General features: G+C 34.1%; 2 protein-coding genes across 3 annotated transcripts in view; both read right to left on the reverse strand.

The window, feature by feature from the left end:
- The window catches only part of cfhl2 (complement factor H like 2), a 66,447-nt gene extending 59,581 nt beyond the window's left edge, over window positions 1-6,866 (reverse strand). Inside the window, exons 1-4 of the mRNA XM_042711874.1 lie at window positions 6,719-6,866; window positions 6,324-6,491; window positions 6,117-6,222; window positions 5,948-6,024 (exon numbers count right to left, since the gene is read on the reverse strand). Of these exons, the coding sequence (XP_042567808.1) occupies window positions 5,948-6,024; window positions 6,117-6,222; window positions 6,324-6,491; window positions 6,719-6,788 (421 nt within the window). The 5' untranslated portion in view covers window positions 6,789-6,866. The remainder of the gene's footprint in view (window positions 1-5,947; window positions 6,025-6,116; window positions 6,223-6,323; window positions 6,492-6,718) is intronic.
- A 1,352-nt stretch (window positions 6,867-8,218) lies between these two features.
- LOC109046645 (complement factor H-like) overlaps window positions 8,219-16,425 on the reverse strand; it is a 142,870-nt gene continuing 134,663 nt past the window's right edge. For both annotated transcript variants that reach the window (XM_042711873.1, XM_042711872.1), the window contains 5 exons: window positions 11,143-11,334; window positions 9,108-9,287; window positions 8,719-8,895; window positions 8,456-8,638; window positions 8,219-8,378 (listed from right to left, as the gene is read on the reverse strand). In XM_042711873.1, coding sequence (XP_042567807.1) covers window positions 8,359-8,378; window positions 8,456-8,638; window positions 8,719-8,895; window positions 9,108-9,287; window positions 11,143-11,334 — 752 coding nt within the window. In that variant the 3' untranslated portion in view covers window positions 8,219-8,358. The remainder of the gene's footprint in view (window positions 8,379-8,455; window positions 8,639-8,718; window positions 8,896-9,107; window positions 9,288-11,142; window positions 11,335-16,425) is intronic.

The following is a 16,425-nucleotide window of genomic DNA, read 5'->3' on the forward strand; positions in this document are numbered from 1 at the left end:
AAAAACAATCATATACTTGTTTTCCTTTGATTTTGTAATTTGAATTTTTGACTTCCCACAACCTCTGCATTTGGGATTTTTGGTAGGTCACACATAATTTCTAAAAAAAAACAAAAAATTCCCACAACCTCTGCATTTGGGATTTTTGGTAGGTCACACATAATTTCTAAAAAAAAACAAAAAACAAAAACGGCTCCTTTTCGTTTTTAATTTTTTTGCAAAAAAACCAAAAACAAGGAATTCGGCTTATTGTAGTTTTTCTTTCAGGGGTAGAAAAATGAATAAAAAAACAGCTTGAATATTCGATTTTACACGTGGGTGGGAATTAAACGGCTGCTGATGGTCGAATAAGAAAAAAAAAAAGATCAACCACTGTCAACAGTTCTAGTGCATCCTCGCGGCTGAATACTATCCTCTGCTGCTGCTGGGGGGGATTTCATAGCCTACCATATTTTCCAAACTGTAAAGTGACTTTGTATCATGATATCTCTGTGATTTTCTAAAATCCTTAAATAATGCATTTAACGTCAAATAACCTTAATGTAGACTTTAAAAATAGGCGCATCAAGCAGCCTACTAGCTGTGTATTTTGTTCATTTTTTGCGCTAAAGCTGTGCATTCTGTTTTTTCTTTTATTTTTCAAACGGGGACGTTTTGTAGTCATTTTGAATGTACACAAATAAAAATATGCATTTTACCATATGACTATAAATTACAACTTATTAAATTATTTCAGAACAAGGAACAAATCCAGGTGAACATCAACTAATTCTCAATATTAATTAAATAAACTGTTTAATGCTGCATATTTTCCTGTGCACTTCACTGTGCTTGACATAGTCACGTTTTTCTGTTTTATTTAACTAGGGTAACTAGTCAGATGTTGTTCTAAAGGCTTATTAGGTCTACCTTCTTTTTTCCGAAACACACACACAAAAATGTCCTGCTCTCGCACTTAACCATTTAATGGCAGAGAACGGTGACTTTCACTTTTTCATTCTTTAAGATGCAAATTGTCATAAAATGAATGCCATCTCGTGGCGTATGCTATATTCCAAACGTTCTGAAGGGGTAAGGTTTGGTGAGACCAAAACAAACCAAATGGCATTAATTGATTTATGATCTTGTGTGACATCCTGTGTGCGAGTGCACAAGTGTCAACTAAATCTACAAATAAGACTACAGACTTTTTTTTATAGACATATTTGCACACATAGAAATAAATGTCATCGTTTATTGATTCTCTCTAATTCCTCTTTTTTTTTTGTAAATGTTCCTTTCTAAAATACTCTACCGCTTATATAACACTCAGAAAGTTTTTTGGGTTTTTGGACATTAGGTCACACATATAAACCATCGTTTATGGCTTTTTTTTTTTAAATGTTCCTTTCTATACAGCATATTTCAATTACAATTTGTAAGTAATCTAGACCCAGCTCTGAATATACCCAAGTCAAAGCATTATTCTGCCGCGCGGAACAGAAGGACTGATGACACATGGTTTTGATCTTTTATTTTTTGTCTGACCAATGAAAGGGGAGTTTTTTGCCCAAGTGTAGAAATCGAATATTCAAGCTGTTTTTTCATTTTTCTAACCCTGAACGAAAAACTAAAAATTAAGCCGAATTCTTGTTTTTCGTTTTTTTTTCAAAAAATTAAAAAACGAAAAAGGAGCTGTTTTTCATTTTTCTACTTACAAAATTAAACAAAAAATCATGACCAAAAGATACACGGACCGCATAAGCATATAAGTGATATTATGTGAAAAACAAAGATTGTAATACACTACAGCAGAACACACCAGCACAGAGTGGTTTTGGTGTCCATCCGTCTCGTGTACACGTGGCCTCTGCTGCTGTTCCACGATATCCAGACTCACAACTATAAGATTGTTTTTCTCCTAATTTTCATTGTTCTCCAGTAGTATGATCTAGACACATGCTGGTCACGTGGATATTCACATGTAATCTCTGAAACAAGATTTACATGCTTTTAATAACATGCAATAAATTCATCACGGATATTGCAAGACATATTAGAGTGGTAACTTTTTTGTTGTTGTTGTTGTTTTTTTTTTTGTTTTTTTTTGTTTTTTGACTAAATCATATTTTAGATAGGATGTCAACAACTGCTTAAAAATAAGTGCATTTTCTATGTACAGATAAGTGCACAACATTCCCTGCATTACCGACAACAGGGGAAGAGGAAAAAACAGTGCTTGCATTATTTGGCAAACTGATATTCTGATCATTCTTTTTCCAAGCACAATTTACCAATTATCTTAATAACTACTATTAATCTTGTATTTAATCACTTATAAGTGATACATAATTATTCATGAAGGCTGGAAGTGAAAAATGCCTTATCAGGTGTGCATAATAATTAAGCAGGGTTTCTTTTACAGATAAAAGCTTGAGATGGACTTAACATGAAAGCCCAAAACTTACTGTCAGATTCTGGAAGATAAATTATTCAAACAGTGGTAAAAGAGGATGTGGTGCTGGTCCTTCAAAAGCAACTCTCAACTTTTGTCTTTAAGCATATATATATTGATTGTTATAAGAGGATGTGGTGCTGGTCCTTCAAAAGCAACTCTCAACTTTTGTCTTTAAGCATATATATATGATTTCACACCTAATTCTTCACCTTAATTCCTAATGCTTTTGCAGTTAACATGCATCTTTTCTTCTCACATGTTTCTGTCTGACCCTGCTGACCCACTAAGCATTTTGCTGTTCAATGGTAATGTCTTAACTTTGCAATTTCTAATATTGCATTAGTTTTGAATATTTCTCATGGGCATTTAATAATTTTTGACATTCAGTCTGAGTTAAACCTCTTTTTTGGCTCATTTTATCTGTAAAAGAAAATCTGCTTAATTATGTACACCTGAATATAAGACATTTTTCACTTCCAGCCTTCATGAACAATTATATTTCAGTTAATAATGATTAAATAGAAAATGAATAGTAGTTTTTAAGACAATTGGTAAATTGTGCTTGGAAAAAGGATGATCAGAATATCAGCTTGCATAATAATTATGCAAGCACTGTTTTTTCCTCTTCCGCTGTTGTCGGTAGTGCAGGGAATGTTGTGATTGGTTGTCAAAGTAGCCAATCAGAATTTAGCAGCCTTGTCTCTGATTGGCTGGAATTATGGCAGATTGTAACGCTGGGTTGTGTTGAGCAAGCGAGCCTTCTGCATGTAGAGCACAGAGGGCAGGCATCGGGAGGGCAAGCTAGTGAAACATTGCAAGCACTAAAGAGAAGGTCAGCACACATTTAAAAACGCATTTTAAATGCAAAATTGATTTTCGTGCACTCAAAGTACTTTCTTCTCTGCGAGACAAACATTTTCCCCACAAAACTCAGTTTGCACGTGCTCAAAATATAATCTTTCATGCTCAGAATTGTGGCAGAGAAATAACCCCATAAACCTCGCCCCTCCCCACCCATTCGAATTTCTGTAGGCGGGAATTATTTTAATGATATTCTAATGGGCCGCTTTGTGACATCTCAAAACCTCGGAAAACAACGCTGTAATTCAAACGAGCCGTTTGTTGTAGTTCTTGAGAAGGGATTTTTTAAAGATGAAATATCTCCCTTTGGAGTGGACTTTGAGATTTGCAACTTTGTAGATCTTTTTTTATGCCCAAACATTTACACTAGACACTGACTTAAAAAAAATTTCGCTCAAAAAGTAAAAAAAAAAACATAATAAGACACCTTTAACAATTTGCAAATTCTGCAAGGTGTATGCAGACTTTTGACAACAAATGTATATGATAATTTGACTGAATTAAAAAAATATATATATATATATACAACATTTAATGAAATTAGAGCAAAATGTCAATAAGCTGTAACATACCAGTGCATTGCTGAATGCCTGTCCATTGAGCCTGGGAATCACAGGTGATTTGTACAGGCTCCTCTGGTTCAAATCCAGGACGACATTTATATTCTACTTTTGAATTGATTCTATAGTTTAGACTCTGATTTCCCACAATCTCTGCATTTTTGATTTTGGGTGCTGCACACATTGCTGTAAAACATGCATCATTCTAATTACAATTCATCAATGCACAGATAAATAATAATTTGATTGGATACTGCAATTTTTTTTTTTTTTTGTTTCACAACATTTAATGGAATTAGAGGCAACATGTCAATAAACTGTAACATACCAGTGCATTGTTGTATGCCTGTCCACTGGCCCTGGGGATTACAGGTGATTTGTACAGGCTGCTTTGGTTCAAATCCAGAGCGACATTTATATTGTATTCTTGAATAGATTTTGTAATTTGAATTTTGACTTCCCAAAATCTCTGCATTTGGGATTTTTGGTAGGTCACACATAATTTCTAAAACAAACAAACAAACAAACATCAGCATAAGCATATAATTGATATTATGTGAAAAACAAAGATTGTAATACACTACAGCAGAACACACCAGCACAGAGTGGTTTTGGTGTCCATCCGTCTTGTGTACATGTGGCCTCTGCTGCTGTTTTACGATATCCAGACGCACAACTGTAAGATTGTTTTTCTCGTAATTTCATTGTTCCCCAGTAGTATGGTCTAGACACATGCTGGTCACGTGGATATTCACATGTAATCTCTGAAACAAGATTTACATGCTTTTAATAACATGCAATGAATTCATCTCCAAATCCAGAAATGATTCTACGTAACTCTTACCTGCACAAACAGGCTCATAGTCCCACTGCCCATTATCTTGGCATGTAAAAGAATTGCTTGTTTCTTTTGTAAATAAGAACCAGTATTTTTCAGAGCAGGTGATCTCTACACCTTCTCCAGCTCTGAAAATAGTTTTTCCCACTGGATTGATCTTTTTCACTCCAAATGTGGTTGACTTCAGCTCACAGGTTACTTCTGTACAAGACATAATTATATACGGTAGAACTAATAGTAAGAAGACATGAAGCATCAAATATCTGTGAAACTGGATCCAATTTGTATTTTGCAGGAAGCAAATAATTCTGACATAAAAAAATAAATAAATAAATAAATCTGACTACATTTTGTTGTCCATATATTCTGTATTAGAGGCACATTTTCTACAGTGCAGTATTTGTTGAACTACCCTGCAAAATTATTTTTCGTAGTTACATATTATTGCATTGTATTTTATGAAAATTCTTTTATTTTAAGAAAATACTATTTCAGTCTTTCTACTTCAGATTTTTATTTTTTTTTAAGAATGAAAAAACAGGTCTTTTTCATTATGAAAAATATATGGTTGGAAGTATTGTAGTACCATCACATTCTGGTTTCAGAGTCCAGCCAAATTTAGCACATTTGGGGATTCCCTCTTTGGGCTTGAACCTTTTATTGCATTTGTATTTTAATGTGGCATCTTTCGGGTATTTTGGCCGTGGCTCAACAACATATCCATTTGGTATGACAGGTGCTGTGCACGTTATCTCTGTATGAAAAGTTAGAGAAACAAGAATAAATAAAGTGGTGCTTTGATTAAAAGACAGGAATTTGTGATCATTGAATGAAGATACAGACAAAAAAAAAAAAAATCAATGGAAATTAACCTTTGCACTTTGGAACAACGTCACTCCATTTTCCCGTCTTTTTGCAGTGAATGTCACTATTTCAGTCTATCATTTTTTTAGGAGATACACACTCAAAGTGAATAACATCACCATAACGTCCCTCCTCTGTGTTACCCGACACAGTCACCTCCCCATCTGTGCTGATGGCTGGACATTTCACCACTGAATATGAAAATAAATAAAAATAAAGAAACCAACAAAACAATTACTAAATAATAAATAAATCATTTTAGTTATGATTCTAAATAAATGTAACTTATAAATGTAGCTTATGAGTAATTGGTTCAGAGGCATATGACTGAGATAAAAAAAAAAAAAAAAAAAAAAAGGAAAAACAGTGACTTTCAAGAAATCGTACCCTCACAGAGAGGGACAGCGTTGTCCCATCCTTGAGTTCTGCAGGTACGCTGATTGATTCTGCTTGCCATTTCATACCTGTGAACACAATGTTTTTACAAGTACAAGAGTGTCAAACTCAAAGAGGAAAGTATACATTTCATATGATAAAAAAGCATAAGCATATTTACCCTTTCTTGCAAGTATACACCACTGTTGCTCCAAAAACAAACTCTGTTCCCTCTGTAAGTTTAAAATCACCATTTTGTGTGTCACCTGGATGACCACATTTTTTCTCTGCAGAAATCAAACAAGTTTTGCTTTACATGGTAACATTGATTTAATAACAAAAAAAAAAAAAAAAAAATGGTGCCATCGTATATTGACAATTCTCTTACTTGCACATGGTCGCTCAATGGATTTTTTCCATTCTCCTTTTTCACACTTTAATTTATACAAGCCAGTATATCCAGCCACGCAGTTCACTTTCACTGTTTCACCATCAGCGTACGAAGCTTTCTCAACTGGTACTATGTCTGCATATTTAATGTTTTCTCGAAGACATTCTGAGAAGCACAAACAAATGTTACACAAAGACGTTTTATGTATATTAAATGCTGAAGTACAAGCACAACTAGTCAACACTCTCTAAAGCTACATAAATGTACAGTTAAATGTTTTGGGAACTGCATGTAATATAACATTTATATTTAAGTTGGTAACATCTACTGTAAATGAACAAGACATTCAAATAAACAGACAACAACAATAATAATAATAATTAATCACTTGCCTTGACATTGAGCAAAATTAAAGGAAAACAACCAAAATCCGAAGCCGAGGAGTTTTACAGGAACTCTCATTTTGAGCTCAGTTCACAAGTAGGCTACCTTTTTTGGTCTGTCTCTGAAACTCTTGCTCGCTTGTTAAAAAGACGTCTTTCTTACACCAGACCTCTCTGTGCACAAGCAATATTTCCTGTAAGTGAGAAAACAAAAAACCTTATCTGATGCAGCAACTCATCTTTGTTATTTGGACACACCAAAAAAGTTACCTTAGAGAGGTCAAACTTCTTGCATCAAATGTCTAGGTAACGTATGAACAGGAAGCAAAGGGCAGATTCCAAAATAATAACTGCCATATTTACTGCTTAATCCTGTTAGATGTTTTCAACTGGTTCATGTACATTATGACTGATTCAAGCTGAACGTGTGATATATGAATCTGTCCCATTAGAATGAGTGAAAAGTAAAAAGATCCACAACACTTTCAAGCCTTCAAACGTTGCAATAGTACAGTCATTGCAAAAGATGTCTGTAACTGCCATTGCAAAAAGTTTCCATTAGAATTTAGCAATCTGTTTAACTGATAAAAAAATAGAGGCAGAAGAAGTGTTTGATACTGCTTAAATTGTTGTTGTGTCCTAGATGACCTAAGGAAGGTTTCTTCAAGTGCACAGTACTGTATATAGTAGACGTATGTATATGTACAGTATGTATAGCAGACTTGTGTTAAACAGTAGATTAAACGATTAACACATAATGTAAACTGCTGTCACTAAGTGTTTCATGAGTATTGAGACAAAGTTTTATCTCAACAAAGAAAAAGAAAATATACACAGAGCCTTTCTGGTGTATTGGCTTCTACAGACAAAAATAAAATTGCTATTAACAAGCCAAACCCTGAACCCTTGGTTAATATGTGAAAGGAATAAAAGTCAGCATTAGTCATGAGTTCTCTATATGCTAAGATTTTCCACACTGTCACATGCATCAAGTATTTGTAATCGAGATTCAATTCAGTTTAATCAGTTAATTTTTCATGTGAAATGTCTATTATCCATATTATAGAAACAGAAGTATGGAGTTATTATGACGCTGCTTGTAGAAACCTGTAGATAGAGTAACTCTCTTGCTAGTAATATGGCAGTTTTAATAGTTTGTGTCACTTCATTTACATATGGGTTCATTTAGATGTGAGTGAAAGATTGCTCTGCAGCAATGTTTCATAGAAATACAATGCATAAATACAATGCAAGGAACATGTTGAAGTAAAGAACACCAAAGTTAGTCATTAATATGTTTTATTCATAAGTGTTGAAGAAATATGTTGACAAAAGAAATAAAAGTAACAATTACATAACTAACACGAGTATGTAACTGAAGGATATTCTCACAAGCATATACAGTATGTACATGGTTGTGTGTGTGTGTTTTTTTTTTTTGTTTTTGTTTTTCTTCATTTTATTAGTTGGTTGTTTGGTTGTTAATATATTAATATATGAAAATTTGACAATTACACATTAAAAATGTTTAGGGAATGTGACATTATTAAAGCACTAAAAATAAACACACATTTCAAAGTTGAACATTCTCAACAATTATTCTTACAATTAATTCAGTGACATACCTCAGTTACAAATCCAGGTTATTTTCAGTTATTGTGTATATCACCTGACAAAAAAACAAACAAACATAAATATCTATATACACTGAAAAAATCTGAAAAAGAGAAAAACAATTGTACTCACAGCTTTTGTCAATCTGTAGATTTCCATTGGAGCATGACACGTCCACATATGTTTTCATCCCACTTCTAGTAATCCACCCATCTCTACAGTTCAGTCTATACTTTTCTGCATGCCTTATGTAGACCTTTTCTTTAGGAAGCTGTAGATTGTACTTCTCGACAATGTCATCAATTTCACAAGGTCCTACGACACAGACAAACATAAACATAACATTAAAAAACAGTACAAAACTATTACAAATTAAAATGACAAAAATGACTCACTCAGGCATTTCGGAGGAGTCTCCCATTTCCCATCCACACACTTATAAACGTCCTGTTGCTTGGTAAGCACATAGTAAGACTGGCAAGTGTAAGATACTGCTGTGATCACTTCATCTTTTGTACTGCTGATGCTGTAGTCTCCATGTTGAAGATATGGAGGAGGTGGACAGATCTTACCTAAACAAATATTAGTATCAGACAAATTTTTCTTTATTTTGAGCAGAATTTTGTAGTGTCCACAGACAATCTTGTACACTCCATCATGTGCACTTATTTGCAAAATATTTTATAATACAGTCTACACCAACAATCCACATTTGTGATTGAATCATCATAGATCTACTCAGATTTGCTGCTGGATAATTAAATAAGATTTTGTGGCGACTCACTTTTGCAGTCAAACGTTCCGTTCCAGTTTCCATTTTGACACATCAAAACTCCTCTTGGAATTTCATTGTACGGTTTATTGCATGTGTATGTCAGTATCTCAAAGTTGCTGTATTCAGTTTTGTCATCTGACAGTGTCACAAACTGCAAGTTCTTTGTTGGTTGGGAGCACTGAACCTTTCCTAGATGAACAATTCAATGCAGAATTTATTAAATATTAAATTTGTTCAGTTGTTAAGATGGTAGTAAATTAATATGTGCTGACTCATTATGTGATTTTGATTCATAGAAACATTTCTCCCTGGAAAAATGTGACTCTACTGTACTTACATTCTTGTGAAAATGCAGAAACATACACATACATACTGTGGGTACGGAAAGTATTCAGAGCCCCTTAAATTTTTCACTCTTTGTTATATTGCAGCCCTAAAATCATTTAAGTTCATTTTTTCCTCATTAATGTACACACAGCACCCCCCACATTGACAGAAAAACACAGAATTGTTGACATTTTTGCAGATTTATTAAAAAACAAAAACTGAAATATCACATGGTCCTAAGTATTCAGACCCTTTGCTCAGTATTTAGTAGAAACACCCTTTTGATCTAATACAGCCATGAGTCTTTTTGGGAAAGATGCAACATGTTTTTCACACCTGGATTTGGGGATCCTCTGCCATTCCTCCTTGCAGATCCTCTCCAGTTCTGTCAGGTTGGATGGTAAACGTTGGTGGACAGCTATTTTCAGGTCTCTCCAGAGATGCTCAATTGGGTTTAAGTCAGGGCTCTGGCTGGGCCATTCAAGAACAGTCACGGAGTTGTTGTGAAGCCACTCCTTCATTATTTTAGCTGTGTGCTTCGGGTCATTGTCTTGTTGGAAGGTGAACCTTCGGCCCAGTCTGAGGTCCTGAGCACTCTGGAGAAGGTTTTCGTCCAGGATATCCCTGTACTTGGCCGCATTCATCTTTCCCTCGATTGCAACCAGTCGTCCTGTCCCTGCAAGTGAGAAACAACCCCAACAGCATGATGCTGCCACCACCATGCTTCACTGTTGGGACTGTATTGGACAGGTGATGAGCAGTGCCTGGTTTTCTCCAAACATACCGCTTAGAATTAAGGCCAAAAATTTCTATCTTGGTCTCATCAGACCAGAGAATCTTATTTCTCTGTTTCTTAGCAAACTCCATGCGGGCTTTCATGTGTCTTGCACTGAGGAGAGGCTTCCGTCCAGCCACTCTGCCATAAAGCCCCGACTGATGGAGGGATGCAGTGATGGTTGACTTTCTACAACTTTCTCCCATCTCCCGACTGCATCTCTGGAGCTCAGCCACAGTGATTTTTAGGTTCTTCTTTACCTCTCTCACCAAGGCTCTTCTCCCCTGATAGCTCAGTTTGGCCGGACGGCCAGCTCTAGGAAGGGTTCTGGTCGTCCCAAACATCTTCCATTTAAGGATTATGGAGGCCACTGTGCTCTTAGGAATCTTAAGTGCAGCAGAATTTTTTTTGTAACCTTGGCCAGATCTGTGCCTTGTGACAATTCTGTCTCTGAGCTCTTCAGGCAGTTCCTTTGACCTCATGATTCTCATTTGCTCTGACATGCACTGTGAGCTGTAAGGTCTTATATAGACAGGTGTGTGGCTTTCCTAATCAAGTCCAATCAGTATAATCAAACAGAGCTGGACTCAAATGAAGGTGTAGAACCGTGCGTTTCTGTCAATATGGGGTGCTTTCATGTGTATATATATATATATATATATATATGTATGTATGTATGCAATTCTCTGCAGTTTCAGCTGAAATAAACACTCCCAACAACTTTTTAAATTCTTTTTCACAGAAATTTTGATTGCAGGGCAAAATATTGAAAGATGCACAATGAGCATAAATGTCAAAGAAGCAAGTTGAAATAGTTGCTTCATTTACTTTAATTTAGTGTAAGGAAAATGTCACCATAAGAATTTTGTGAGGCTGGGCTGGAAGGTAAAATTTTATATATATAATTCCATAACGTCTGTAGTTGGTAGAATATGACTGTACCTCCACATTGTGGATATGGGTAATTCCACCTCCCATCTGGCAGGCATTTGATTGAATGTTGGCCGTAAAACCTCATGTTGTCATCAGTGCATCGAAAAACTAAGATTTGTCCTGGTTTATAAGGTGAAGTGAACTTTGGATATCCAAATAAAATTTCTATATTTTTGAGTTCTTGCTCCTGGCAGATACCATCTGCGAGGGAATAAAAAGAAAGAAAGAAAGGAAGGAAGGAAGGAAGGACGGAAGGAAGGAAGGAAGTTAAACATTTAATAACACCCAAAATGTATTAACAGTAATTTATAGAGTGTCTTGCAGGAGGAAATAATAATAATAATAATAAACAGTAACATCAAACCGGATAACATTAAATGTCACTGGTGCTTGTATTAAGTTTTAATGTTATTGACGTTACATTTGTGCCCTGCATACATAAGGTGATCGATGATTTGATTTGAGAGTAAATTTAAACATTTGGATTTCACTCTTTTTATCATACAAAGTGGTCACATAATTTTAGAAATCTTGGATTATATTACTGGATTACTTTTATGCTAATTTAATATAAAATTTATATATATCATAGAAGTTAATGAGGTGAACTAATTTAGAGTTATTGATTTTAATGATTATCTCCGGACACGGATACGGGTCCAAAATTGTTAAAATCTATGTTATAATGTTTTCACTTCCATTTTAAAGGCTTCCTTGTATGCTATCAGCCCACATATGGTACAATTTGAAAGCTTAGATTCTAATATTTTTCAAAGAATACCATAATGTTTGGTTTTATGATACATATAGTAAAATTAAGCTTAAAATGCATCTGTCCCAGACACGATATTAAATCTTTGAAAGCAAAACTGAAAGAAAAAATAGATGTTGGACAGTGACACCATGGAGAGCAGAGGGCCCTGCTTTTGGACCCTGCGTTAAGCGCATCTATATGCATTTACAGTCTTTGTACTCATTTTAAATTCTTTGTTTTTGGGTGGTGGCCCCGTGTTTGGAAGATGGATTTGGATTTTGTATACATTAATGGCACTGAAATGTAACAGAAGAATGTGATATAGAAATCAAATAGATGAAAAAAAAAAAAAATAGTCCCTCAAACGTCTCTCTCTCTCTCTCTCTCTCTCTCTCTCTCACACACACACACACACACACACAGAGAGAAATTAACTGGTAAGACTGCAACAGAGCAAATTTTGAGAATATTCAATGATTGATTGAAATCATAATGCAAAACCTGTAATTTATCTAACCAAAAATATCAAAACCTTGACAAAAAGTAGTCTTTTAGAATGTCTACATATATAACACCTAATTTAAAATGAGAAATTATGTCCTAAAAAACAATGGGAATCCAAAGGCCTCTATATATATATATGTATATAGGGAAATATACAGTAGTTTTTACATGACATTACACAGTGGTTTTTTTTTTTTAAATCACTTAAAAAAAGGGATTTTAAATGTTTCACTCTGTTTTAACATGAAATATTGCATTTATTGAAGAATAATAAATAAATAAATAAATAAATAAAAATATATGAATTTTAATGGAAAAAATAATAGCTCATGTAAAATTGTATACCAAATATTGTCAATAGTATCATAAAAACCCTTCAAAATTCTATATGATGCAATCAAAAATTATATTGTTAAACAAAATGTATTACCACTGATTTTCCTGAAAAAAAAAAAACGTTACATTCAATGCTTCATAACTTTTTGACCGCCAAAAGAGCCCACGTGTGACCGCCTAAACAAAGAGGCCCAGATATAATATACAGGAAATATTCCGTTTTCAATACCTAACAAATTAAATTTAGTTACAATTAGCCAAGATTACCACTAGCAATATCTTAATGTTTTGTTTGAATTTTTTACTTGTTAAGTTTAAGGTTTTAGCATCTATGTGTATTTAGAATGTTTCAGTTCATTTGTGTAAACCACTGACATTTTGGCATTATTATTGCCTAAGGCCGTCAGAATTTTATAATTTCCCATATGAATTGTTTATGTACGTGGTGGATTTGCCTTGAACGTTTTATGCATTGTTGATTTTAATGTGGCATCTTCTGGTATTACTGACCGTGGCTCAACACCCTTACAGTAACAATTTGGTAATGACAGGTGCTATGCACGTTATATCTGTATGAAAAGTTAGAGCAACAAGAAATAAATAAATGGGGTGCCTTTGATTAAAAGACAGGAGTTGGTGATCATTGAATGGAATATACAGACAAACAAAAAAAAACATTGAGGTGTGAAATGAACCTTTTGCACTTTGGAAACAACGTCACTACTTCCAGTTTTCCCGTCTCTTCACAGCGAATATCACTACTTCGTCCGTCTAGCATTTTGTCCAGAAGACACACACTTCAAAGTGAATAACATCACCATACCGTCCCTCCTTCCTCTGTTTGTTACCCCCCTACTTGATCACCGTCCCCATCTGTTTCTGATGGCTGGACATTTTCACAACTAGGCAACAAATGAATGTATAATTAAACCAAACAAACATACCAAACAAACAAACAAATTAGACGTGATTATTTATATAAAGTTGAATTTATAGTATGGTAACCAAAATATGGTATGGACTAGGAGTAATTAAAAACCAAAGAAAGAAAAAAGACTGAGGCCGAGAAATCCTAAAAAACCCTCACGAACAGGGGACAAATCAAAAGCGTTGTCCCATCCTTGAGCTCTGCAGGAGCGCTCAATTGATTCTGCTTGCCATTTCATGCCTGTGAACCACAATGTTTTTTAGAAGTACAAGAGTGTCAGACTCAAAGTGGAAAGTATACATTTCATATGATAAAAAAGCATAAGCAATGTTTTACCCTTTCTTGGCAAGTATACGCAACTGTTTACTAACCAAAAACATACTCTATGTATATCCCCTCTTTAAGTTTTAAATCACAATTGGGTTATTATTAAGCCTGGAGGACTACCATTTCTCATCTGCAGAAATCAAAACAAAATTAACTTAACATGGTCACACTGATTTGTTAATGAGAAAAAATTAATCCTCGTCATCACAGTTGACAATTCTCTTACTTGCACACTGGTCGGCGCAATGGGCGTTCCCCTTCTCCCTTGTTTTTTTCACACTTTAATTTTATACAAGCCAGTATAACCTGTCATGCAGTTTCACTCTCACTGTTTCACCATCCAGCGTGCAGAAGGTTTCCACAACTGGTTTTGTTTGTCCATATTGTTACATGTCCTCTCGAAGACAGTCTGAGATAAGAACAAACAAACACACATACAAGATGATGTACTGCTCAACCTTTTAAAACTACTTAAAGTCCCTTAAAAGTATGGAAGTGCATATAATATGTATAGTATTCTACTTAATAAAATTAACAAACTCACCTTGACTTTGCACAAAGGTAACAGAAAACAGGAAACAGGAAAAACTAATGATTTGTACAAGAAATCTCATTTTCAAGCTCATCTCACAAATGCTGTGTTTGTTTCTGATTTTGGTCTCTGTTTGTATGATGGTGGGATCAAAAAGTTAATCATTTACTAAAGTCAAAAGGTGGATGCATTTAAATCAGACCACTCCATGAACATGCACAATGATATTTTGATTAAAAGAAAAGATTTATCTGACGTTTTACATTGATCAACTGAACACACAGGAGGTTATATCAATGTATTTTGGTATCATGGCAAAGTTGAGTATATTTCTACGTTTTAAGAAGTGCATTACAGTAATGTATAACATTTAAATTCGAGTGAATAAAAATCAAGAATTGAAAAGAAAAATGACATCACAAATAATAAATTGCCTTGACTTTGTTGACAACCTAATGGAAAACAACTAAAAATATGAAGCTAAAGATTTTTATAGAAACTCTAGTTTTTGAGTTCCTTAAGAAGTCACTACAGAAATGAGTGATATTGACAGAAGTTTCAGAATATACAAGCTTGCAATAACACATTGCAAAAATATATCTGTAACTGCAATTGCAATACTGCTAAGAATAGATAAAGACTTTGATACTTAAATGAAAAAAAAAAAAAAAATATATATATATTATATTCTATACTTATAGATATAATATAGATATATATATATATATATATATATATATATATATATATATTATCCCCGTATGACCTAGTTGACTCCTCTCTGTCTTTGTTTTTTTTTACAAGTTAGACTGTCATTTACTGGATCTTACACTGTGGATGTTTGATAAACACTGAATATGTTAAAAATTCACAAGGTTCTTTTACTTTGCATGCAAGTGCTTTGTATGCAAATAGTGTTTGCTGAGTTCTGGCCCATTCAGTAGGTTCAAAATGAGTTTCATGAATGGGTGATAGTGTTGAAATGAACAGGCCTGTTTGTTTGTGACCAGATACTTCTGCACCACCAAGTGGTCCTGTGAGAAGTTTGGAGTGATTGATATAAATACATATATACATATATATTATACATATATATATATATATAGATATATATATATACATATATATATCGATATATATATATATATATACATATTATATATATATGTATGCATCATATAACTTATATATATATATATATCTATATATATGTACTACACATATATATATATATATAGATATATATATACTATAGATATATATAAGAACTCTCAATAAGGTGGGAAAAAAGGTGAGACAATTACATATCAGAGGCAATTGTGAAAGAATGAACTTTAATCATTTCAATACTGTTTTGTGTGGTGTAATGATTTAAAGTAATTCACTGAAACTCTGTAAATGTTTACTGGCGCTTATTGGTTAAACAGAAAGTCAGCATTTCTAATATTAATGCCCATTGCCGATCGTGGCCTCAGCCAAGCTGTTGTAAAATGCGTTTATAAATTAGACATTATAAATCATCAAGGGATAGTTTACAAAGGGGGGGGGTGCTGCTTAAAAAAAGAACATTCACATTTGCGTATTTTGTGTAATGAAATGTTGTTTTATATGCAGTTTTAAGGTAAAAAAAAAAAAAACATCATTTTCCACATACTGTACATTAATAGATTCATCTATGCCCCGCCTTCTGTGAAACGCATCGATTATCAACAAAGGGCTCTCTCTCTGCAAAGCAGGTGTGCTGTGATTGGTCAGCTAATTCTACTACACATCGCTACTTGATTGTCTTGATTGGCCGATATGCCTCAAGGTGTAGACGGAAAGTGGGATGGGGGACTCCGGATGGCGCATTTGAAGTGCAAATGCGTCACAAGAACTTTAAGGCTTAATATAATTTAAACGGATGAGTTA

Source organism: Cyprinus carpio, chromosome A22, assembly GCF_018340385.1.
Source record: "Cyprinus carpio isolate SPL01 chromosome A22, ASM1834038v1, whole genome shotgun sequence".
Classification (NCBI taxonomy): domain Eukaryota; kingdom Metazoa; phylum Chordata; class Actinopteri; order Cypriniformes; family Cyprinidae; genus Cyprinus; species Cyprinus carpio.